Raw genomic sequence first — 26,542 nt, 5'->3', positions numbered from 1 at the left:
GGACAGAGGGGTTGCATGTAGCTGTGCTGTGAAGCACCATCCACCATTATGATGTTGCTCACCTCAGTTTCTCATTGTGATTGAAAAGGTATGGTTAATCTGCTGAGCTGACACACCTCTCTTACACTTTGAACATTAGCATATGCTCATAACTCACATGATCAAATTTGCAATAAGATCGCTTTAAATAGAAGGTGCTCGAGTTGTTGCAACAAAAGTGTTCCAATTGGCAACAGGAAGTATACTTGACGTCAGTGCAGCATGATATCAGTCACCACCCACACGCTAATCCTTCAGACACCTTGTTGTTTAATTACCTTGCGGGTACCTTGCGATGATTTCGAGGCTCAACGTCCCAGCAGCCTGGTCCTCAACTAGATCACATGTCAGAGGAGCACATTTCATATTCTCAAGAGATAATATTCAAGTTAACAACTGGTACATCATATATTCCTCTTCATCAGAAACCTTCCAGGTCCATCAAAGTCCTTGCAATTTTGCACATAATCAATGGTTCCTAGTATGGTTACCCTGCTCGTTCAGTCACTGGATGATGGTGTGCCAGACCTGTGTCTTTTTAATGAGGTTCTCAGGTTTTTTAAAACATGGCAAGCAATCAACAGATGTCTCTTTGTTAAATGACATCCCCCAAGAATGGGGGAGGCTTCTGAATAAAATGTGCCATCTTAAATCCTCTCCAGGCAATTGGAAGACATGGGACAGTGTAAGGGTTAATGAAAATCTATATAAAATTTATTTTTGATTTTTGTTCTTATTATATCTTATTATTTACCCACACCTGTCTTGTGTCTTAATGTAATGGTTAAATTTAATGCTAATAATACAAATAGCACTAAGTCTCTTAGAGAAATGTGAACAACATGTTTTTAAAATTATAAATGTAAAATTACTTGCACTTCTAAATGGCAGTTCAGGACAGAATCATGAACCCAACAAATATTTACTAAAGACACTCAAAACACATTAAAAACTACAAGATTTCTTTTATTCTTGATGATCTGGAATATATAGTACACTATTGAATAGTTACAGAACTTAACAATGACGGAGTAAAGTGCGACAAAACTACACCAAAACAGCAAGCGCTTAGTACCCAGCCTAGAACTCTGCCAGTTAAACTAAATCACCATCGAGACAAGACAACCGCCAAGCCAATTACTTAAACGACTTACTTGTTCCTTTCCTGGTGTTAGATGTTTGTCTTTGAAATGTGCAACTCGAGTGCTCAGCAGGCGAGTCAGGCTCAACAAGCAGTTGCACGCAGGACCTTGCACACGCCAAGCATGCTCCCCTTCCTCTTGTATACACCCATAAACAGTCTGGTAGAGTTGTGATTAAACAAATTTACACATCTGGCAAAATAAAAATTCATTTGCAAATACTGTATTAGTACATTATGGACCCTTTGCACTCAAGTCAAGCACCTATTTATTTTTTTTAACATCACACTCATCAACCTCTAGAAAGTGCATCATTGATAAATTTTTCTTAGTTTCATCCATAATTATACTGTATAATTAATAAGTTACAATGCAGTAATTGTCTTATTTTTATGCCATATCATTGGACACACACACACGAGCATAGCCCTCATCCTGTAACTACACTTAGGTAATTATATACACACACACACACACAAATGCATACAGGGATATATAAACTGTCCATACTAGAATATATGTTTTAGTTAGTTTGTCAGTGTTAATGAACACCCACTGGACTATGATTAAACTTACTGTATCTGAACCAATACATACAGTATTAACCACCGATATCGTACTTGATATGTTTTAAAAATTCAACATAAATAAATAGCGATTTATCTAGATGAGACTAAGGGGGGCTACAAGTCGTTTAAAAAAGCTGGGTGATTTTGTCTAGAAAAGCAGAGTGACTCAAGATAAACCCTCAGGAGCTAATGAGTAATAATTCAGTTGTTTTTTAAACTATTATACTCATAAATAAATAAAGATACACTATTTTGAGTATATATATAAAGGTATGCACAACAAAATAAATTGATGTAACAAACACATGCACACATTCAAGATGTGCCAGCTCTCAAAACATATAATTAAGTTATATTTTCTTGCTGATTGAATGTTAAAGTTGAATGCTCATCACATATTCTACATAGCTCAAATGAATGCAAACCTGTACAACTGCTGGTCTTTGTAGAAGAACTTCTGGAGGGAAGTCTTTAAGCACAACGGCATCGAGAAAATGCAAAGATGCCACCACCACGGCCTCATTGTGACTTAGTAGTGACTGCGTTGTCGAGTCCAGCACTCGCCGATCTACACCTGTTAAGGCCTGAAAACAAGTATTTCCAATATGAAAGCGTAACTTGTAAATAATTATGCTCGTATTTACTCATTCATTTCTAAGCATAATATGGATGAGAATCTGATTTAACAATATAAATGACCATATACACTCACACTGTACTGTACGTCATTGAAAAAGAAAACTGAGAAGAAAACGTCACAATACAGTGTGTGGAATATCATTCGGTGTATACCAATTCAGGAATGAATGGCTGTATGGCAAGCAAATTTCATCAAATTGTCATCAGGTAATCATTACCTTAGTCCATACAAGATGTTAACCAGCACAATATTATGACAAAAAAGCTATAAGATGATTCCATATGATAGGTATATTAATATCCACTATGTGGGCATTAATGTACCTACCAAAAATTCTTACAAAACTTATTCAAACAAAAATAAAGTCTACTTTAAAAATTATAAGAACAACAGCTCAAAGGTAATTGCATAAAGTCCCTCAAGCATCTTGATAATATTAGATTAATGATGATATGAAAGCACTAAGATTTCAGCATTTTCTTTTATATATATGCAACAAAATTAGAAAAAGATTACTAAACTATTAAAACATGGAGCATGAAAATTTGTTTTGCCACGTTATCAAATGTCTGCAGTAGCCATGGTGGGGCACACAAAGGCCTGTGGCATGAGAAGAGCCTTTTTCAATTCTGTGTTTTAAGACATTAGTAGCCAAAAACCTACTTTTAGTAGCCAGACATTACTTTTTAATTTTTAAGACATTACTACTAATTTTTCTAGTACATTACTACTAATTTTTAAGACATTAGTAGCCAGGTGATTAAAAAAATAATAATTACAAACCATTAATATATTCAAGGTAAGTTTTTGAAACACTACTAACCTGGGATATCTTGTAACACAAGGTGAAGTAAATGATAGAAATGCAGTAATCATACACACCTGCCATGGAAAGGTTGTAAATGTCACAGGTGATTCTTGGTCCGTCACAGAATGTTCTTGGAGAGTTACATCACACAAACTATCCAAACGACTTCCGTCCACATTATAACTGTACAAAAAGCAAACAGGACATTGAATATTTCACCACTGTAAAATCAAAGAAAGACTAAAAACCAGCATTGAATGTAATGAAACACCATTTTCTGGGTGAAACACGGAGGCTCCCCAGAGCTATCCAGGCTGATGTGGATATATTAGAGTTCGGCATCAATGTGAATGGAGTTCTAGGCCTATCGGGGACCACGAGCCAGAACCTGGCCCTCTCAGTAGAGGCATGAGCAGCAGTGGCCTATAGAAACCCCCATGTGGTTTGGTGATGTGGTAACATCATGCTCGTTTGCTTGTTTTTGTTTGGGGAATTCTGTCCACTAGGCTTTCAGTAGCAATTTCTTAACCAGAATAAGGGTTTGTTTTGGGGCGCTTACCTTTCTGGGTGCCTGACCCAGTCGCTGGCAGACATAGAATGCTTCCAAACACATGGGGGGTTTCTATTTACCGTTGCTCCTCGTGCCTCTTCTAAGGGGGCCAGGTTCTGGCTCGCAGTCCCCCAGTAGGCCTAGAACTCCGTTCACATTGACTGATGCCAAAGTGTAATATATATCCATATCAGCCTGGATAGCTCCGGGGAGCCGAAGGGAGCGAAGATAGCTCCCCCCAGAAAAAAAAATAAAGTATGCATTTTTTTTTTTAGAATTGTGGATGTTTTTTAATCTGCAAAACAACATTTGCAGATTATTATTTTTTTTAAATGGGCAGTTTAGTTTTTTGTTTGGTGTTTGTTAATATTTTTCTTGGCCTTTTAGATATTTTTGTTGGCCATTCTGGACAGTTGTTTTTGACTTTTGAATTATTTATTGGGCATTCTGGAATTTTTATTGGTCACAAAACAAACTTACATTTATCAAAAGTTACATAAATCTTATAATTATGCTTATAATATATAAAAAATTTCCTAGCAAGGAAAATTAAATGTGATAACATATTTCAAGCTGGAAATATACTTGTTTTATAACCAAATGACCAAAAAAGGAAAGATGTGCATATACCCAAAACTACCCAAATTCCTGTATAATTATGTAAATACAAATAAAATATTTCTCTACAGTATTATTGATAATGAAAATAAAATGTGATAACATGTAATTCTGTTGGAAATATTATCACAGCAAAATATGACCAAAAATGTTGAGCTACTCACGTTTACCTACAATTACAAAATAATACGGATACAGCAATTATGCAATCTAATAATGCATCCTATCCTGTGAGTGGCAGTGGAAACGGTATGGAGGCACATATAAATGTGCTGAGGACCTGAACCCCAATTTCATTTACCTAGGTAGCTATAGCATTGATGAACTTATCTAAAGTGAAAAATATGGGCAGTATACTTATTTCATAATTAATGCCTTTATAAGTTGCTCCACATGAGATTAATTGATACAAATACTGTATGTTGAAATATAGTAATTATTTCTGAACTTTCAGCAATGATACATATTGTACAATTAAACAAACCAAACTTAAATATCATATGAAGAAATGTGCAATTTAGTGATCATTCACCATCTATTTAGTGATCATTCACATGCTTAATTTATTATCAGTACAGTAGAACCTCGATTTGGCAAATCTCAGGTTGGAACACACACTTTCCAGGCCAGATTTATTTGCCCGATTCCACGAACTGAAGCAGAGGATGTGTGGATTTGCTTAGGATGTTGGGAGAGTTAGTGGAAAACTTGCCTATCATATCATAGGTTAAACATTAAAGATTGCCTTAGTGAAATCAGCCCATAGAGCATGGGAAATAATAGGATATGAATGGTTACTGTTAATATGGCTCCAATCACTTTTTTAGTGATATTCATAGATGAGCATAACATTAGAAGAAAGAATTGGGGCCTTGGGAAAGCCATTGAGCATATTTAAAACCTATATTCTATAATTCTGTTTCATTTTAAGATTTCCCAGTTTTTGTCAAAAAACATGGGCCTCATGGAGCTATCTCCAGTTACAACAAGTCCCTCACTGCAATGAATTGGGGTTGGTCCTATATAGTCCACTGAATCTAGGTTACACTTCAATAAACAATTCTAATGTTTTGTCTTGGAAGACAAGAACAGGAGCTACCATTTCTCCAGATCTCAATGTTTAGCTGAAACTAATACTGTGTACATTTTCATTTTCCAATTTAAGACATTGTATATATTTTCTTCCAACAGATTTCTGTTCAAAGTATATATAAACAATAGGAAACTTTAAAATGTCCCTACAGGAAATGCCTAATAATGCATCCTTTCACTGCCATCTCATGTATACTAAAATCACCACGTTCACAACTCACCCCATTTCATAAATATTAGCGCCATGATTATTTGCAAATGCAAAGCTGTATTCTGAACTGTTTATTGATGCTGCTCTCTGTGGCTCCTCTTCCACGTGTAGCTGATGAAACTCTGGTGACTGTCAGGGGAAAAAAAGATCTAAAGTTCAGGGTGCTTCTTTTCCATGTAACATGATTTAGGTGTAGAATTATACATCCTTAATTTGCAGCCACTAAGTCACACTGAAATTTATGTGTAATAAACAATACATTGCACGAACAGCCAACCCATTGAGTAAGTATCTAAGTCTCCAATTTACATCTTGAATGCTTTGTTTCCAATGGGAACTCTCCTAACTTGTTGGGACTAAATCCTGTTGAATGCTCCTCACATATTTTAAATAAGAATTTCATATTCTGATCTGTCAAGCAAATGCTTGTCAGGTAATTGTACTCTAACACGCCAATTAAAAACAGCAAAAATGTCAAATACAGTATCCATGATATTCATGTACATGTACTGTATATTTAATCAGTAGTGAAGTAATAGATTTAATTTTTAGACTGAGAGCCAAAAGAATAATGTGTGCCTAGTTAAGTGTCCCTACAAGAAAAATGGATTACTGAATGCAAAGAACTATACTAATTAAATAAGGAAGCTCACTCTAAGAATTCTCTCTTCAGATGCTTGACATGGACTATGCTGAAGCTTCTGCAGTAGATGGTTAATGTCTGGCAGAAGATCGAGAGGAGCTGTTGCCTTCAAGCTACGGAGATAGTGAGCCCCACCAAGATAGATAAACTGCCTTTTTGCCGAGTCATCCTGGAAAAAGATACGCCCAAAAACAAATGGCGTGATATTTCTTAGATACTTAACATGCTTCCTTAGGAAACCAGTGCTCATTGATCCATTACTAAGCTGTACTGTAGAGAATAACAGATTATACCACATCTCGGAATCTTGAATACCTCGTGCTAAAATTCCATAAAAATCTCGAGTTCACACATTTTGAAATTAGCAAATTGTTAGTTTTTATGGTCCAACATTACACTACTGCAAAATTATGTCATTTAATTTAGCTCCTCACAGAATCAATGTATTTCATCTTTTGTGCCAGGTAGATAAATTAATTAATTTAAAAAATACAATTACAGTATATGCAATTCATAATATAAATACTGTAGTCATTTATATTATCATTTATATATATCCACTCGCAACATCTTGTAATTATTCTAATTCATACTTCAGGAATTCCTACCTTAAACAGAAATAAAAGCAAGTTCAGAATTTGCGATCTTAGAGTGTGAGGCCCCAGGTCCAGTAGCTGTAGCAGATTAGCTAGTAGGTCTTTGTGCTGGCTTAGTCTGCAACACGTCACCAACTTTAGCTCAACTTTTTGAAGAAGGGAACCGAGAGCACGACTACGGACTTCCGCAATAGGGTGTACTGAAAAATTAAAAATTAAGTATTAAAAGTACAGCACTGTAATTCAAAATTTACAGCCATATATTTAAGTTTCTTATAATTAAACAAAATTCAGTACTCAGACCTAGAAATACAGTGCTCAATTTTTTTTAACAAATGTTTATGCTACTGTCTGAAAAGCAAAGTTTTGGCTTTACCTACACACACACACATACCGCTCAACCCCTGCAAGCACAACTAGGTGAATACAACTAGATGAATACACACACACACACACTGCACTAGAAAGCCTAAGATAATATAAGTTCAATCTGGTACAGTAGTATAACTGGAAATAAGGTTAACCTTTTGACGGAGCTAGCTTGTGCATTCATTCCTTGGACTAGATTTTAAATGCTGAAAGACATAACAGAAAAACTAAATACCATGTAAAAAAAATTAAAATAAAGTTCCAATCGCTCCATTGTGATTTCATTGCAAACTGCATATAAAAATGCATTTTTTTAAAGTGATTTTGAAAAGTAGCAAGCTGTGTTTAGCACATATCCTTGGCATTTTCCATTGATTTGCAAATCTAGTACTGTACAGTACAGTACAGTACAGTACTTTATTTTGGTTTCTGTATACAAGTAACAGAATTGTAGTACCTGTACCAGTCTCTGGACTCCCTTTATTACCTATACCTGTAAGTAACAGATTAAGTGCCATACTTCTGCCTGAAAACAATGAGAATCAATTACAACAAAATTCATAAAAAACTATGTACTGTACCATACTAATTCATGGAAAAATTAAAGGTATAATATTAATTTTAACAAGCTTCTTTAGATACATGTTTCAACAAGTTTTGCAAATACATATGACAAGTTCCTGGCATTTTTGTATCTTTCATTCTATTCACGTGCCATTAGTCTTTATCAGCCTACAGAAATAACTTAAACCAGTGTTGATTATTTATAATATGTAAATACTGTAATATGTATACTGTCTTTCCTTTAGTACTGATTTAAAGATTATAAAAAGTTGTTCTAATATTTGTCTAAGTTTAATTTTATACACCTATTACAGACATGCAAATAATCAATATAAAACAAAAAAAACTTTTAGTTTGTACAAAACCATTGTCCATAATGGGCTTTGTAAACAAGCGATCATTAAATTTAATTGGAAGTCGCCCACAATCTGTTTTGTATTGGATTACACAGGTATCTGTATCCTGTCAGTCACTAGTGTCCAGCTACCATTGAAATGATGAAAATAAAACTTTGAATGTTTGACATTCCTACGATACTTGTTCATTACGAATATCTTTGGAAAATAATTTTTTCTATCATCAAACGTAGACATTTAATTATTTGCTCTTTCTTGTTTTAAGGTGGCTGTACAGTACTTAAACTGCATATGCTACAGTACTGATAGACAACCTGAAAAGTGTATCATTAATATATAAGGTAGGCGACTACCAATGCCACAGAAACCCAAGTGGCACCATCTGACCACCAAAACCTAGCACAGTATACTGTATCTCAAAAATCATTTAAAATGCCACCAATGCATGCAAATTCACCAAGTTACCTTGTATATTAATATCAGATTTAATACTCAGTGGTTCCCTAATGAACGAGCTACCAAACGAGTTGTGGTGACAGAATACGGTGATCAGCATGCAAGTTATGCTGGTGTTTTCCCATATGGAGATGATGGACTTCAGGCATATTGAGGTAAACATCATTGCAGAAATGGTGGATAAGTGTTGAAAAATTAGTGGGTTGATGTAACTACAGTATATGACAGATCCATATTACCTACTCAAATTAACAGCCACCTGTATCTTCAAATACATGCAACAGTACTGTAGTTTTTATCATATGGATTTTATTTTATGCAGGTCGATTACACAATATAGAGTAGAGGAAGGTATCCCTGCCTAGAATTTAGATCTAGTAGTGTTTTTTTTTTTATACCCAAGTCACAGCAAATATCCCTTTATTTTTCGAATAATAAATGACACGTAAAAAAAAAAAAAAGATGTACCAACTACATATATATTAATTAATTACAATTACATATATATATACACTGAACATTAACTCTGTAATGTTCTTTTCCAAAGCTTACTCTTTTACAATTTAAAATGTTCCGAAATTAACTGCAATCACATCGAACACAAGATGGTCTGCAAACTCAATCTAACCCAAATTAACGTACACAGGCCCAACACAGCCTAAGATAATATAGTACATCTTAACCTAACTATATATATATGGTTTTGACAATCAGAAAATGAGGTGTTGAAATGTCTTATTTTCGATTTTACCATAATCCATGCCAATGTATGGGTATCTGTATTTTTGCAGTACAGTATTGATAAAATTTTAACCCATTTGATTTTATTGTTATTCTTGCACAGATGGGTACAATTCCAACATGAAAAAAGTATTAAGTACTGATATCGCAGTACAGTATCGATATTTAGTACGTTAATACGTCACCTTCAATATCAGTACACCTTCAATGTTTATTACATCATAAAATTAAGTTTAATGCTCGATACTTACTTTATCGAGAAGGGAAAGAGGAAATTACTATGGGAAAGCGCCAAGCCATTACGACTATATAGCACAAGAAATGACTGTATCCAGTAACTTAGAATCATAGACTTTAAAGTTCTAAATTGGCACATCCAGTAAGGTACAGGACCTCCCTAAACCTCCCCCCATCCCCACCCACTCATTTTGCTGCTTCACTCACCTAATTTCCTCACATACTCTGCTACTTCTGACATCTTCTCCAGAAACAGCACACACAGTTCTTTAGTCGACGACGGGCAATTATGGCTTTATAAACCATGTCATTCAGTCATTCGAAGACTATAGAATTCATGTGTAAAACTTTTCCTTGAGAACCCAGATAAGCCCCGAGAGTCCTATATACTTGTCTCGGCAGGCCAACAGAACTCGAAACAATGTGGCAGTATATCAGAGCCTCGGTTTGCCTAAGGGGAAAAAACATGGCCCACAATGAGCCAAAAATAATTCACTGTAGCAGTGGATATGGTTGATCAAGTGACATGGTCCTGCCTTACAGGTTCACCTCCACCATTCAAAAACAAACCAATAATTCGAGTTTCGTTCATGAAGACGAGCTCAGATCCAGATTTGCCGAATCGTTCTTCACGGCCACTTTATGACGTCACGTTCATTGATTGACACTACTGTCAGTGCTATGTTCCCTTCTGTCATATCAATAATATTTAAAAGGTGTCCAAATTAATGCAAAAATAGTGCTAAACACATCCACTGCGGTCCGATTAAGATCTTTAATATAACCTGTCATTGCAGATGAGGTTGCAAAAGTTGCAAAGAAGAAAAGAAGAGAAGAAATTTAGACATTTACATTCCACAGAGTCTATCACAGATTAAGAAAGTAATTAGTAACAGAGCAATGCAAAAGATGTACAGTGACCGCAACACAGCAGTTCTTGTTTGATAAGCTGTTCACTTAAGACAGTTAAGCAAGTCTCAGCTGTGTCTGGGTACACGTGATAGGATGAACAACCCAGCGGGTTTTCTTCCTATTGGGGAATATTGTACATGCTGATGATGATGCTATAGCAGTAAGTCCACTCACAGGATGGGTGGCGCTGCCCACTAAACTCGCCCCTCGGGGCAAAACTTAAAATTAAGAAGTCATAGATTTAAACTAACTAAACACAGATGCCGAAGAAATATAAGGAAATTCGCTTCAGCAAACAGGGTGGTAGACGGTTGGAACAAGTTAGGTGAGAAGGTGGTGGAGACCAAGACCGTCAGTAGTTTCAAAGCATTATATGACAAAGAGTGCTGGGAAGACGGGACACCACGAGCGTAGCTCTCATTCTGTAACTACACTTAGGTAATTACAAATATTGTATTGTGACACCGTTAGAGAACTGAAAACAATCAGGTATTTTGGATGCGTCAATATATAAGCAAGAATAAAACATTTACATTAAATTAACAATTGCATTTACAGTTTTACCATATTTTAACGACTAAATAATAATATTTATTAATTTATTTAAAAAATATGTAATTATTAATTGTTTTTGTATATAAACGTTTGTAAAGCACATTACCCTGAACCACGACTTATTATTTGGATGACGCGCCGCCAGTCTTGGGTCATCCTTCTCTCCGGATTAAATTCTATTTGCAAGGATAAGACAGGTGGTGGGTGGCCAGAGTCAGCTGGTGGCTGAGCTGACACTGCTGCACTGGAGTAACTAATGACTTGTCTTTTCCTCGGTTCAGATTGCTTAATGGTTCATGTGTGAAGAAGAGTTCAGCGATATCTGATTAGGTTATTTTATTTTATTTTATTTATATATATATTCAAGAAGGTACATTGGGTTTATGAGAGCACGTAGCATTGATGTTTTTACATTTTTGTAAAGCCACTAACAGCATAATGTTTCAGACAGGGCCTTAAAGGTGCGATCGACCTGGCAATCGAACCCAGGATTCCTGATTGTGAGTCGAAAGCAAAGTCAAACATACTACTGTACTTACTATCAAACTAAGGTTAAACAAGGTATTCATGGTTTGAATACAGCACAACATGGAAATATAAGTCACATCTTATACTAGACAGTTTGCCAATGAATTTTAAAGCTAAGGAACCTTACCCATCCTTACCTAACTTTATTTTTAAATGGCTAAATGCTGCTCTCCTTTTCACTAAATGATTCACTGAGACCTTTTCTGACTATGTTGTGCTTCTGTTTACTCTGGCAATCCAACCATCGCTTGCCCTGGAACCATTTATTCGTTAGCTGGATGTAAACCTGCCTGCTGCATTCCTTATTTATTCACTGCAAATTGTCATACTCACTGTGCAGATGAGTATCCTTTGCCAATACGCATGGCAAATCATTTATACACATATCTAACTGTCCAAAATGTGTGCATGCTTCAAGGTTTTCCTGTTATAATCTCCACTAATGCTCATTCTCCTACTCTCACTAGTACATGTAATTATGTATTGCTCTTTTTATTTCCTGATATCAGACACAGTACTCATGCCTACACCCAAATCCCTGGCAATTCTCACAGCAGAATGGCCATTTTCACAAAGCTCAATGATTCTAAGCTTCTCTTGAATCGATTGTGTAATTTTTCCTCTTAACACCTCCATATTGCTGCTGCTAGCAGACATGTTCTTAGCAAAAAATTATCTTGTTAATTTGGATTTCTGTTAAGTGAACAAGAACTTTGGACTTGATATTGGGTGAATTACCCAGAGATTCAGATTACTGTGGCTCAAATTACTGAGCTCTTCCTATATTCAATATTTTTTTCTCCAGATATTAGAAAATGCTGCAGCCCTTAAGCTGCAGCTGTAGCCATTTCTCAAACATTATTTATATTATTTTCCCATTAAGTTTTGTAGACATGGTTCAACAATTATACAAATCTATGAACTGTGCAGAATTGAGTTACAGTATTGACAAATCAGGACTGAAAGGAATGTGTGTGATGCACGTGCTTTCTAATTCACTGTCACCTGTTGAGCATAATAGACTAGATTGCTAGGTCTACTGTGTGCCTTTTAGGTTTCTATGAAAATATTAATAAAAAATGACAGGTATTATAGTGGTGTAACTTTAGAAATACTGAATTGATATAAAGTATTTGCTGTCAAACTTAATGCAGTATACATAGTCTGTGTGCTTTACAATTTCCGCAGGGTAATACAGGTACTCAGAGTAGGATGTACAAGACACTTGCACAAGCAGTTTCATTTTTCTCGCTCCTCTGCTGCTCCTCAACCTCCCATATATGCAAGGGTGTTGAAGATGAGATCCCATTAAACCGTCTTTCTACCAAGACTTCATATTTTAATGCAGAAAAAGATAAAAGCCACTGGGAAAAATTTAACAATGAAGGTATGGTATTATTATTAATATATGTTGTTATTATTATTATTATTATTAATATAAGGTAAACATATAATGTTGTACCTAGTAGCCAGAATGCAGTACAGTACTCGGCCTACTATGCAAGGTCTGATTTGCCTAATAAGATCAATTTTTCTAAATTTATATATTTTTATAATTCTTATGAAATACTAAAACTATCCATTTCATTATGTAGGAGTTCATTTTTTTTTTTTTAATTTGTGTTCAAACGAACGTAGATATATGACTGAACCTAACCTAACCCAAACCAACATAACTAAGTCAGTAATTTATGTTCTTAATATAATATAATATAATATATAATATAATATAATATAATAATGTTTCAGATAAACCAATTGGATTTTTTTTTTAATAAAAAGAATCACTCGACCTATTAGGCAAATCGGGCCTAAAATTCTTCAAACAGTTCAAATACATTGAACTGTTTGAAGAAAGTTAATGTTATTTTAGAGTTTTATGCTTTCTTCACTTGCATAAATATTGTACATCAATTTACCATATATTATTAAACTTTGATTAATAATGTATTACTAAATAAATTAGATTAATTTATTACAGTATTCTTCTTAGTGACATGTTCACAAGTGTTTAACCTGAATACAGTATTTAGTAGTTTCTCTTAAAGCTTTATTATATTTGTACACAAAAGATTTCATTTCCAGTGTGGGGCTGCACAGCTCAGCAAATGTGGCTCCTCAACCGCCATGGTACTCGCTACCCAACGAAGAATGATATGGGCAAGCTGTTGAGCATATTACCAAGTATGAGCCAGCAGATAGAAGCAAATCATCAACAAGGGAGAGGTGCTGTACTTACAAATGCTTCATTTACAAAATTATTTTTTTGTTGGGTATTATTTTTGTTTTTAACATCAAACGACAGAGGTCACTCTGATTTTTTACTTTATTTATTTATTTGTCATATTATTTTGCTTTTTCCTTTAGTTATTTATGTATTGTACTGTTTCTCTTATCGTTAGCCCAAGTTTTCTACCGGACTTTTTCATCCTTTCTGGGCAAGTACCTGCCACCCTCTGATAGTGGAAACATTATAGGTGTAGGAAGCCTCTCATTCACAGGACCACAGTCAATAAATAGTAGTAGTAGTAGTAGTAGGCGGAATCGTGCAGTCTTGGGAGACTTGGGTTGCGTTCTGGTTTGCCGAGGCTGGAGTGTCCTCTCCAGGGCACAAAGCCTGGGAATGTCGATATGGAGGAGAAGCTGTTGTCCATGCTGCAGATCCCCCCTCCCTCCACATTGTGAAATTGTCCAACAGAAAGGCAAACGCCAATACGCTTGGTTCCAGCGTCATAACAGGAGCTGCCAGAACAAGGTTAAAGTCAACCCCCCCTTCCTTAGGGGCTCCAGCTGCAGACTTTTCCTTGAGGTTGACTCCTGAAGCCCGTCCTAAAAGTGGGTATGGCCGCGAAGCAGTGAAGGTTTGAGATCAGGAATTCCTTCCCCAAGATGAACTGCCTTCCTAGGCTGTTGAGTACCATCTAACCGGAGCAGCAGGTTGTAAGGTGCCAGAGGCACAAGCTCATGCACGAGGACAAGGACCTGAAGGGCCGCTCCTGGTACTACTACTGCAGTAGACTGATAGTCTTGCTCAGGGCCCGGCAGAACCTCTCGAAGGATGACTGGGAGTCCTCCGGGGACTACCACAGACAACAACACACAACTCAAATATTATAATAATATCATTATTATTATTATTATTATTATATTAATATTGTAATAATATTATATAATAATTATAATATATATATTATTATAATATTAAAATAACAATTATACTATATATTATTGCAATATTAACACTCGACTAAATACAGGATATTTAAATATACAATAAACATGGAAGAAATTACCCCATTATACACCAGTCTGTCATGTCTTTATGATGCCTGCATCACTATATGCCATTTTAAAGAAGTCAAAATTTATTTATAATCTCTTGGACTACATTTGGATACGGTATAAATTGTTCAGTGATTGTCCATATAAGCAATTATTAGTACTATTAATTTAATAAAAAAATCAAAGCATCAGCCATGTTGATATTGATGCAAACTTTTGCACAAATAATTTCATCATAAACCAACACTTGCAATGAAAAGCATTGAGACCACAGTGGCATATTCACACATAACCTGTGTGTGAAGTAATAATCACTATAGAATAAAAAACTGTTATAAATGAATTACACTAATAACATTTTTGATATTAGTAATTCATTAGATACATTTTATATGCAGAGGCATGTAACCCCATGCCCATCATCACTTGAAATCAACACATCTCATCAAAGATGAGATTTATCAGCTGCTAAGTGTTTGAGCTGCTACAGTTGATGTAGAGTTAGTGCATGCCAGAAGCCACCACCTGCCCCCCTCAATAGTAAGCATGACAAGAAACTCCAGTTGAGCGGATATTTGGGTTAATGCTCGTTCATTTACCATCCCTAGAATATTATATACATTTTATGTTTTCACTGATCCCTTCTTTCTTTATAGATAGAAATTTTAATTTCCTCAACTTACACAAGAAAGAGGTGGAATAAATAAATCTTAATGCAGTTTCATACACATTCCATGCTTAATTTTGCAATTTGCCTACACTCTTAGCACAGCTCCTTTGTATGATTTGAATCAACAGGTTGTTTAAATCAAGATGATATAAGCCAGTTAGGCAGTTGGTTTCCTCCCTATGGACCACACGACAAGGAGCAGCTGCAGGAGATGGGTTACGATGAGCTCACTTCCATTGGCGAGTACTGGAGAGATATGTTTCCACATCTTTTCAACGTGACATATGATCCTGCCAAGTTCAAGGTACAAGATTTGTTTGAGCACATTCTTTTGTAGTTTCATAAAAAAAATCAGAATCTTAACATTAGTTATTGCCAACCAATGGTAAATATACTGTAATATGAAAGTGCCAATCTCATTTTAAATATTTTCATACCTGTATATCACCAAAGCAGTTTACATTTCTACGTAATTTACCTTATTTTCTGTCTTTCATAACACTGTCAATACAAATGCTAAGTACAGTACTATACACACTATACATTCAAGTGCAATGTCATTTAATACTCGTGTTTCAGTAACACAAATTAGTGACATAAGCTACTTTCTGTTTTATGTTCTGATAATGCCAAGCATTGTTGGTATTTTCAACACTAGACATACTTATGCCTCATTGACCTCACTACTCATTTTTATCCTTTATTAAGTACTACCTATGTATCTTAAATTTTTAAAGCTCTTTTAGGCAAACCATTACCTAAAAAAATCAAAATGTTAAATGTAACATAAGGTAAGGTAATTATCAGGAGAAAGCACTAAACTATTACAACTATATAGCACTTGGAAGGGATATGAGGATAAGAATTTGGGATAGGACAAGGGGGAGAGAATGGTTCCCAACCACTTCGATGGCTGGAGACTGAATACCAACCTGCAAGAAGTGAGACCAACACTCCTTACTGAGTCAGACCATCAGTTCCCTGTTAAACTAGGGCTTGATGGGCCACTCAGGACACAGTGCACATGCTAGGTTCTAGTTAACTTATCCCCCACTATAGCAAGGCTCTTGTAGATGGCCTTGGTGAGTACAGTAGTTTTAACAGGGGAGGCAGTGGGGAATGTAATCTCAATCCTCCACTAAACTATTGCTTACTGTCACAAAAAAGTAGATCAATACACTTAACACCCCCTTCTTCCTGTAAGTAATACTGGAATTAAAAGAAAAATCCATAATTGCTCTCCTGGTTAGTAACAGCAGGCTCAGGAGAAAACAGAGGACCAATGGGGCCAACTTGGTGTTGGCACCAGAAATTACTGGATGAAGCACAACAATGAACTACTTAAATGAGCAAAACACGAGGGAAGCACACAGGAACAAATCCCAATGGCCCCTCTTCCCCTATACCCATGCCCACAGGCTGGGTGGGAGTTTGCTTGATGGTGGATTAAGAAAGACTTCACTATATTGCCAGCCCAACTGTGTGACAAGGCCATTTGCATAGATCTTGGTAGAGTTGAGGACAAGTCAACTAGCGTCTAACATATGTGTTGAGTCTTTGATGAACTGACTTTGGGAGTAATCAAGGGGTCCTAGCTCAGAAAGTCTACTTACAATATGGCATTTCTCTACATCATTTTCAGGATTGTGTTTTCTTCAAGCAACTTCCCCCTGAATACAGTTTAGTAAGATAAAAGCTTCCTTAAATATTTTCAGGTGGAGTTTACTGTAAAGAACCGTACTGGTCAGAGTGCTTACCACTTCCTGAAAGGCATGTTTGGAGATGATGTGGTTGGAAATATAGAATTTCCAGAGCCATTTAGTCCAAACTTCATACTGAGAGTTAGTAACAATTGTTGTTTTATTATTAGAATTACACTATGAATAGTGCTATTCTGAACTGTCATATTTGGTTGCCCCTAAAGTACGGTACGATCCCTGTGTCATATGAATGAATTGTGCATAGTCAGTCAAGACAACAGTCTGACACTAGCACCATGGGAAAATTTTCAAGCATCCTTGCTGGGTTGTTATAAAATTGCAATTATTATTTCCTTCATTTGATTTCTCTCACACTAATGATGATTCTTGTTGGTACAAAATATGCCATTCAATTAAAAGATTATACTTTTCCTAGCTCAGAACCTTCTTCTTAGTTATATAAATAATTATTATTATTATTTGATTTAAAAGCAATGATAAAGGTACTGTAAGAGTTTGTTAAGTACAGTAAATGGTGAGAGTAAGCAAGTAAACCAAGGGAATGTGCAGGTAAATGGCAGGAATAACTGGGTAAATGATGGGAGTAACTGGGTTATGGTGCAAACAGTTGCGAATGTGATCATTTTTGTACAGTCCTGGTAAAAAGTTTGGCATGTGAAATGTTCAGTTAACTCAAGTGTTGGTGGGTTCCATATAATTTGGATTACTGAGCAAGTACCCCTGCCTCAGGTCAGGCAGGGGTCTAGCCTGCCTTCTTCCTTACATGAGATGCACTCAATCTCCATGGAAAAGAAGGACAAAGAAGAGAGGGGTATAGGAAGTTACCAAAGCAATCTGGTAGTGTGAAAGTCAACTATGAGGTTCCAGTTTAGTTTTGGCAATGGCACCTCACTGCATCATAGGTTCAACACACCTTGTTAACTGGTCGAGGCAAAGGCACCACATAGCTTCAGGTGTTCAGCTCAAGAGTTCTGCCAATCCAAAGCATGTTCGCTTCTGAAATTGAGGGCTACATGGTCCCCTACTCTGAAGAAGATTGTGTAGTCCCCACCTATTTCACAGGGTATGAATTTCCTGTAGACTTGGAAAGGGGATCCTAATAATCCCCACCCATTTCATAGGTTAGAATTTCCAATAGACTTGAAAAGAGGTCTGAATAGTCCTCAGGCTGTTTATCCTATCTAATACTCCTATCACCAAGTTCCCACTTTGTCCCCGTTCAGTTCTTAGTGTCATCGAATCTTCACTAAGTTCCCACTTAATTCCCATTTAGTCCTTTGGCTGTCTATCCTATCTTAGCCTCGTGTTACCAAGTTCCAGTTTAGTCCTTAGGCTATCTATTACCCATGGCACTAGTGCCAAAATACTATCCTTCCTGACTTTCCATAATCTTATCATATGACTAAATTTTACCTTACCATAAGGGGTAATGGAATAATGGTCAGAATGATTCTTCTCACCATTATCCAGTGGCTAATTATTTTAATGAAAACCTTTAGTTGCAGTCATTTACATTATTTCTAGCCCCCAAAAAACTGGATAAAAAATTTAAGTTTTAATTTACAAGTTATTAAGTACAGGCATTTGGCATGTACAACGCTATTGGCATACAACATTAATATAATAATTTTATTATGAATATTATTAAACTGGATTTACTGAACCTGTTCTGTATTTTATTATCCAAGTCATAACCAGAAAACTAGACTGTTTAATATCTCATCATGACTATTTAATATTAAAGCTCTATCATTTAGAAGGATCAGACAAGTTCATCAATTACTGGTACTTACATATGTCTGAATGCAAGATCTGTTCTGGAAGTACATTTCTCCTGTGTTTGATCAAAGTGGTAGCTTTAGAATTTAACAAATCACATGTGCCAGTGCTTGGGAAAAATTGCTGGGAGAAGCTACTGTTATAATTTTGCATATGTTAAATGCTGTAACTTTTTTTCCTTCATTTCATAATATCTAGTTCTACAAAGCATGTCCTCGCTGGTTGCGTGAAGTATATAGGAACAGTGAGACGACATACAAAGAGCGAACATTATTTACTCACTCCGAAGTGTTCCAGAGTGTTGCCCATGCTGTGAGCGCCAGACTTGGGTTCATGCATCCACTTAAACCAGGTCTGTTACCTATGGTATTGGATTTTTTTTTTTACATTGATTATTATAAGCATGCAATGTGCATTCTATTTGTTTAGTACAGTACTAGTTTCTCTCATTGTATGGAAAAAAAAACACTAAGTTGATTATTTGCTATTTTAATTCATATTTAATTATTCATGTTAGATTATAAATACAATGATCTAATGTGCTGCTCTCTTTTATTTTGTACAGGAGAAATTGAGGCAATTTACGATGAGTGCCGCTATGAAACAGCTTGGTGGCCTTCTCAGAAAAGTGCATGGTGTTCAGCTTTCTCCCACTATGACTTTGAGGTGATTGTTGCTGAGAACTGTGAAGTGTGTGTGTGTGTGTGTGTGTGTGCATAATAGAAGCATTGCTTATGTGTATTATTACCTATTTGTAATTATCAGTATTTAGTTAAAGGAAGAGAGAGTGATGCTCCTGGTGTCCCAGCTTCTTTGTCATTTGTGAATCTTATTCTATACACAGTGGCACCTCGATTAACGAGTGGCTTTTTAACATGGGTGGTACGCTAACAAGGGGACACAGGTGGAGACTGAGTACCCAAATGAGCTACAAGGACGTTAGAACATTTTCAGTGTCAGAGTAGTTAACAGGTTGAATGCATTAGGCAGTGATGTGGTGGAGGCTGACTCCATACACAGTTTTAAATGTAGATATGATAGAGCTCAATAGGCTCAGGAATCTGTTCACCAGTTGATTGACAGTTGAGAGGCGGGACCAAAGAGCCAGAGCTCAACCCCAGCAAGCACAACTAGGTTGAGTACACACACTCACACACACTAGCAAGATTCCTGTCTGCAACAAAACAAATTATTAAAATTATATAATGACTTACATAACATGTGATATATAATTCTCTATTATCAGGTCATGGAATATCATCAGGACTTAAAATATTATTATGAGGACAGCTATGGCCATCCCCTCAACTCGAAGACCGCTTGTAGGACCCTGTGTGATCTTTACAATAACTTCAGGTAAGAAATGCACCAAGTAAGATTTTTACCCATTAATAGAATGATAATGGCCTAAAATAGATGATGTGTGAGAGATGAATAATAATAAACAGTTGTTCAGTTTTGGGGTCTCCTGGCAGTATGTACCTCACACATGCACACACCCTCAGTGGGTGACGTCTGACCCTCTCTCCCTTGTGGGGTGCAGAGATGCTACCCTCACAAAAACCTATGGGAAAAAACTTTACACACACACACCGAAAGAGCAGAGCTCAACCCCCGCAAGCACAACTAGGTGAATATACACACACACACGCAGCATAAACATTTTCTAATACAAAATTCAATATGCAGTACTTAGAAACACTGACAATTGAAACAAAAATTAACAAAAATAAAACAAACTTACATTTTAATTAAGGAAAAAAAATTTAGCTTAATAAAAATAAATACTAGACTTTATATACCAGCTGTATTGCAAAACATCTCCCTATGCTGCTGCTGTTATTGCTGTCCTACTGCTTTTGTTTATTTGGCTGTGTTGCCTTTCTGATGCTGCTACTATTTCTGGAAATATTGCCTATTTAGAATTTGTAGGTATTTTAGGCATTTGGGAAGATATGTCAGCCAGTATATCGAAGTGACAGAAAAAATATGCTAGGAAAAAAATAAAAAAGAGCTTTTCACAAGCCTAATGTATATATTTTTTTACAGGATGACTATCAGCAAAGGGGAGGCCAAGCCACAAGGGATATTTTATTTTGCACATGACAAAACTATATTTAAGGTAAGTTATTTATAATCTTATTACTGTATACCCCTAAACATTATGAATCTGTGTAGTGGTACTATTTTATCCAGTAATATTAGAAACAAGGATGCATCTACATAACATGGCGACTTGTAATGCACTTCGCTCATGACCAGTTGCTCCGAGGCTCTGTTCTTTGTGCATGAAGACATTTGGGCACATTTACAGTACTTACTTCTACTGCCCCTATTCACCCAATAATAAATAGGTACGTGGAAATTAGTCAACTGTTGTGTTGCATCCTAGAAATCACCAGTTCTGTATTTTATTGTCAGAGTAATTAACCAGAATACCAGGTTCCACTGCCCACCTCTGCCAGGTCATTTACAAGATGTATGGATTTATGCAGCCAGCTGTGTGTGTCTTTCTTTGCTCTCATGATGTGCAGAAGTTGCTGCTTTGACAGCTTTCTTTGCCAATGCAGTATACCCATGGCTAATATCAGGCCAGGGGGCTTCTGGCTGTCCAACAGAGTGATGGTCTCTCATTACTTGTTGAATGTCAGTAGGCCTCACTGTGCTTGGGTTGCACTTGGGTGTTTGACATGTAACTGATGTTCTGACTATTCTTCTTCCATGGGTAAGCCCAGTCTGCCTTTTCTGTTTTCTAATCTTTTTTCCATTCCAGAAAAGCTGGCCTTTTCTATTGAGGTATTGTTGTGAGTAAGCTTTGGGTGCTACTGATATTACACCTTGATTCCTTCCAGAAATCAAGACGCATCAAGAGTAGGGTAATTACTTGACAGCAATGATCATTTGTCTTGTTTTTCTTGGGACAGCCCCATTTTCTTCAAGCTGTGCTTATTTTATTGGGCCTATGGTTTCAGGTGGATTTTTCTCCAGTTTTGTGGCTGATCTCCAATTTCCAGTTTCCCCTCACCTCATAGTTACCCTGATTCTGGACATGTAGATAAAATGTGTAGCATTCATAGAGCTTCGTTGTGAACATTTAACATTTTATTTCAGGTTCTGGCTAGTATGGGATTATATCATCCTCCTGAACACTTGAGGCATGACAATTTTGCAGACTTAAGGAGCAGGAAGTGGCGAACAAGCTTTATTTCTCCCTTTGGTGCTAATGTAGCATTTGTTCTTTACAGGTATGTTAAGTTAAGGTTGTCAAAATTGTTATAAACATTTTACCTGTTTGATAAGATATACTGTATCTTATCCTGCTTTATTGTTGTTCTCACCTTGTTCTTATTGTTGTTCTCACCACAGTGAGAACAATAAGATTTGTTCATTTGTTCATATACTGTACTGTAATTGCTTTTGGTACTGTTAGGTAAGACTGGCAGTTATAGTTATTAGGGAGTAATGAGGCTATGAAGTACAGTACATCAGTTCATAAGGGGTTGTGAAGATAGTATAACTGTATTGCACTAGGAAGACATTAGATTACTAAAATTAAGAAAAGATAGTTATGAAATTATAGGCATTGACTACTGTAGTTTTTTTTTTTAATTATGTTGGAGATAGCGAACATCCCCAAAGTTACTAGCATAGGGTTAATGAAATAGAGTAGTCATTATATATTGTACACAGTCACATTAGGTGTTAAAGTCCAGTATTTTCAGTTTGAGGATGTAAACTTTGCGATGACTGAAACTAAACGTACCATGAGAACAGTGAACAATATTATAAAAAAGTATAAAAATTATAAGTTGCTTGAAGTTTGATTATTTCTAATTTTCTCTTTCATCAGATGTGGGTTAGAGTACAAAATAGGCACCTTCTTCCAAGGTCAGCCTACACCCCTCACCGAGCACTGCCAAGGAACGCTGTGTCGGTTGGAAGAGATAAACCCGTGGCTGAGTGAGAGCTGCGAGACCTGCGACCTCAGCAAGCTGTGTATGATGCATGATGAGCTTTAAAAGGGAACTGACTAGTTTGAACGTGTGTATATATAATACAGTTTATTATAATTTTTAGGTATGAGAATTGTGATGACTGATTTTTTTAATGATTTTTCATTAAAAATTTTTCTTGTTGATTTAAATAATTATTTAAACCGTCTCATATTTATGAATGAATGAGATGTGAGTAATCCAGATATGTAGTTGAAAGTGTTAAATTATTTACAGATACAGTACACCACATAGAGCACAAAATCCTCCAAAAGAAAAGAATCTTTTCTTTCTGTATCCTGTACTACAATTTGAAGAATCTCAGTAATATATCCGTAATATAATTGCATTTTAATACAAGCCATGTATATATATTTATCACAGTGCAACAAACTGCTGTGTTTAGCAAATGGTATAAACATTCAAACTTTTATCAAGCAGGTGGGTCTTCGATGCTCCACTTTCTCAACAACTCTGATCTATACCTTAGATGGGCAAAATGATATTAATAATATGCCATACATTTCATCTTTACTTCTTGTAGTGTCAAGGGTTGTAGCCATTTCAAGAAATGTAGATGAAGCTTGTAGTACCAGGTTTTTCTTTAACAGATTCCTGTAATTGAAGAACTCCTTGTGCTTTAGTTTACAGCATTGAAACTGCAAATACAGTAATGTACAACAGTTTGGCAGGGAGGGTATTGTATTGGGCTAGTAACCAAATACAGTAGTACCAGGTTTCATTCCTTATGAGGAGGCAGTGTTAGTTTTAAGCTGGCTTCCAAAGCATAACCATATACAGGACTGTTCATTCCAGTGACTTGTATTCTTTAATTTGTTTATGTTTAAGTTATCATAGAAAAAACTATATAAGAATATCAGACAACTTTATACAATTGCCAATAATACTATGATAAAAAAATTACTTAAGAGTTGGCCTGATTTCTTTCAAATAAAGCTCAAAATATAGCTAAAAAGGCCAATTTTCTTGTGCTATGCAAATCAAGAATTAAAAGAATTACAAAAATTATTGATTTCCTAAGAGTGTAAACAAATAATATGGAAACATTCTTTGTGCCAACAAAGTTATTGAGGTACATAAGAATGCCATTACCTGCCAGCACTTGAAAGTGTCAGCTTACACTGCTATGGTTAATGGCATATTTCTGGAAGGAAGCCCCCTGTAGCTCCCCAAGCTTAGCTCAACACATCAGACCTCTGGGACACATCTGCCATCTATTGGGAGCCAGGGGCCAGAATCTGGCAAATTCTATGAGAGGGTTTCGCGAGTTCTTCTACTCCCCGAGCCCGGCCTGGGGCCAGGCTCAACTTGTGATAACTTGGTCCAACTGGCTGTTGCTTGGAGCAGCCCACAGGCCTACCTATTCACTACAGCCTGGTTGGTCTGGAACTTCTTAAGTGTCTCTTGAAGACCTCCACTGACAATACTGTATTTCTAATGTTTGCTGGGAGGGTATTGAACAGTTATGGACCCCCTGATGTTCAGAGAGTGTTCTCTTATTGTCTCTATGGCACCTCTAGTAAGGGAAGCAGGGAATTAGAGATTTACCACAATACTTGTCATCCAACCAGAAAACCTAGACTGCCAGCAGATTTGGCAGGTTTCAGTCAGCCTGCCTTCTCACTCTTCCACCCCATATATCCTGTCAAGCTCCTGTAGTTTCTTTTGGGCTTATCATCGGCTTCTCTCTCTCACTTAAATGGTGCTTGCTTTTCCTGGAACATTAAATTCCACCAGAGACCATTGTTGTTTTATATTTTAGGTAACATGCTGGGTATGCTCTTTGTTGCATGTTTTCTAGCATTCCACTTCACTCTATCCATGGCCATGGTTCACTTCCCTATAACCTACTTAACTATGAATTAGCCTCCTCTCGAGTCACCTTGTCTCCAGGCAGTGCATGAGATTTATTCTTCCTTGTGGGACCTGTTGATGGAGAAGAAACAGTCTTCTTGGCTTAGTGAAACAATAGCTTTGAGACATTTAGACTGTGCTTGTGCATATTAAAGGCATGCATATTGTACTGGTGTGTGCTCCTCTTGGAAGCCAGATTTTGGTCTGGGCTTCCAGTAGACTGTGGATAGATCATAGAGGCCTGGTTTGTTGAATGAAGACTCGATGGTTCACAGCTACTGGGGTCCACAAAAATGGTGAATTTCATTGTGGTCAATGCTTGATTTTTCCATAATATTTGTACGTTTTTACAATTTAACTAGTATTTAAATTATCCTAAACCAAGAATTACAGATACTGTACTGTACTTGTTAGTAGCAAATAATAGATTTTAGTGTATGTAACTTATTATTTGATTCATAGTTCTATTTATATTATTGTAATTACAGTACAGTACAGTAATTGAAAATTTTAATTACATTATTTTTACACAATATTAGAGTATGTATTTACATTAGACTAAATTTGTATCAGAGATGTTTTCCTTATTCCAGAGCTATTTGTGGGTTTCAGTGTATTTAACAGTATTAAATGAGTCAGAGGGATTTGGTACCTGCTGATTCAAGTGGTTTCATAACATAGTTTATACTCACTCAACTCAAGTGATTTTCAACTCGAGTTTATACTCACTTATAAATACTCAAGTGTAATTACAGGATGAGAGCTACGCTCGTTGATTCCCTTCTTCCCAGTACTGTACTCTTTGTCGTATTATGCTTTGAAACTATTGATGGTTTTGGCCTCCTCCACCTTCTCACTTAACTTGTTCCAACCGTCTACCACTGTTTGCAAAAAAAAAAAAAAAAAAAAAAAAAAAAAGTGTAGCCAGTGATGTGCATCCTTTTTTATGTGTAATGTACTGAACTTTAAGGCCAGTGCCTGTTGTTTATTTATAGGTAATGAAGCTTAATGAAATAATCAACCTTGAAAGTAAGGAATTACTTTCAAATGTTACTGCACTTAACTCTGAATAAACTCATTTGATTTGTCTTTTCATTGATTGTTCTCATTCTGGCACTGCACACATTTTGCATATTGGCGAAATATTGTATTTGGAAAATTTCTTGTTGGCTTTAAACCATTAACTGATCTAGTGCAGACAGAGTTCAAGCTGGAGATCTTAATAAACTTAAATAAATCTTGAGCAGTTTTATTAAACAAAGGTGAAGATGACTAAACCTGATGCTTTCACCTGATTGTTGTAATGTTAATGATTTTGTAGAATTTAGACCATCTTCTTTTATCCCTTTATCACATTAGTGTAATTTTCATTTATATCCATGAACACCTGTTAACACTAATCTAATACTGAATACTGTACATCTTTGATGCTTACTTCTTCTTTAAAATTCCTCTTACTAGTGGGGAGATCTTTTGTATAGTGTAATTTTCCCTCACATATTTCATTCATCAAATATAACATGCTTTCAAGATAAATATGCTTTTCATCTCTTGATGAAAGCCAATGTTACTAGTAGTCTTTTAGTAACAATTTAGA

General features: G+C 36.1%; 2 protein-coding genes across 7 annotated transcripts in view; one reads left to right on the top strand and one right to left on the bottom strand.

Moving 5' to 3' along the window:
- LOC123761648 (rotatin) overlaps positions 1-11,323 on the bottom strand; it is a 34,745-nt gene extending 23,422 nt beyond the window's left edge. The window contains exons 1-7 of one of the 2 annotated variants that reach the window (XM_069330679.1): positions 11,205-11,323; positions 6,921-7,108; positions 6,323-6,481; positions 5,680-5,798; positions 3,273-3,381; positions 2,176-2,334; positions 1,194-1,340 (exon numbers count right to left, since the gene is read on the bottom strand). In XM_069330679.1, coding sequence (XP_069186780.1) covers positions 1,194-1,340; positions 2,176-2,334; positions 3,273-3,381; positions 5,680-5,684 — 420 coding nt within the window. In that variant the 5' untranslated portion in view covers positions 5,685-5,798; positions 6,323-6,481; positions 6,921-7,108; positions 11,205-11,323. Of the gene's footprint in view, positions 1-1,193; positions 1,341-2,175; positions 2,335-3,272; positions 3,382-5,679; positions 5,799-6,322; positions 6,482-6,920; positions 7,109-9,838; positions 10,230-11,204 lie in introns of those variants that run through there. The other variant, XM_045747714.2, reaches the window with a different exon arrangement.
- LOC123761652 (multiple inositol polyphosphate phosphatase 1) lies at positions 10,911-26,183 on the top strand. 5 transcript variants are annotated; one of them, XM_069330682.1, is made up of 12 exons: positions 11,224-11,428; positions 12,815-13,013; positions 13,712-13,852; positions 15,707-15,882; positions 17,294-17,419; positions 19,277-19,430; positions 19,644-19,744; positions 20,325-20,434; positions 21,128-21,200; positions 22,190-22,323; positions 22,929-23,119; positions 23,308-24,096. In XM_069330682.1, exons 2-11 carry the CDS (start codon positions 12,839-12,841, stop codon positions 23,095-23,097), a joined length of 1,359 nt encoding a protein of 452 aa, XP_069186783.1. In that variant the 5' UTR covers positions 11,224-11,428; positions 12,815-12,838; the 3' UTR covers positions 23,098-23,119; positions 23,308-24,096. The 5 variants fall into 5 exon arrangements, with proteins under 5 accessions (XP_069186782.1, XP_045603684.1, XP_045603683.1 ...); XM_069330681.1 differs by lacking the exon at positions 11,224-11,428 and adding an exon at positions 10,911-10,981 and having other exon boundaries at positions 22,929-26,183; XM_045747728.2 differs by having other exon boundaries at positions 11,209-11,298; positions 22,929-26,183.
- The last annotated feature ends 359 nt before the right edge of the window (positions 26,184-26,542 follow it).

The sequence above is a fragment of the Procambarus clarkii genome, chromosome 24 (genome assembly GCF_040958095.1).
Source record: "Procambarus clarkii isolate CNS0578487 chromosome 24, FALCON_Pclarkii_2.0, whole genome shotgun sequence".
In the NCBI taxonomy this organism is placed as follows: Eukaryota; Metazoa; Arthropoda; class Malacostraca; order Decapoda; family Cambaridae; genus Procambarus; species Procambarus clarkii.
Note: the sequence above shows the minus strand (reverse complement) of the source record. Positions and strands in the feature narration are given on the sequence as shown.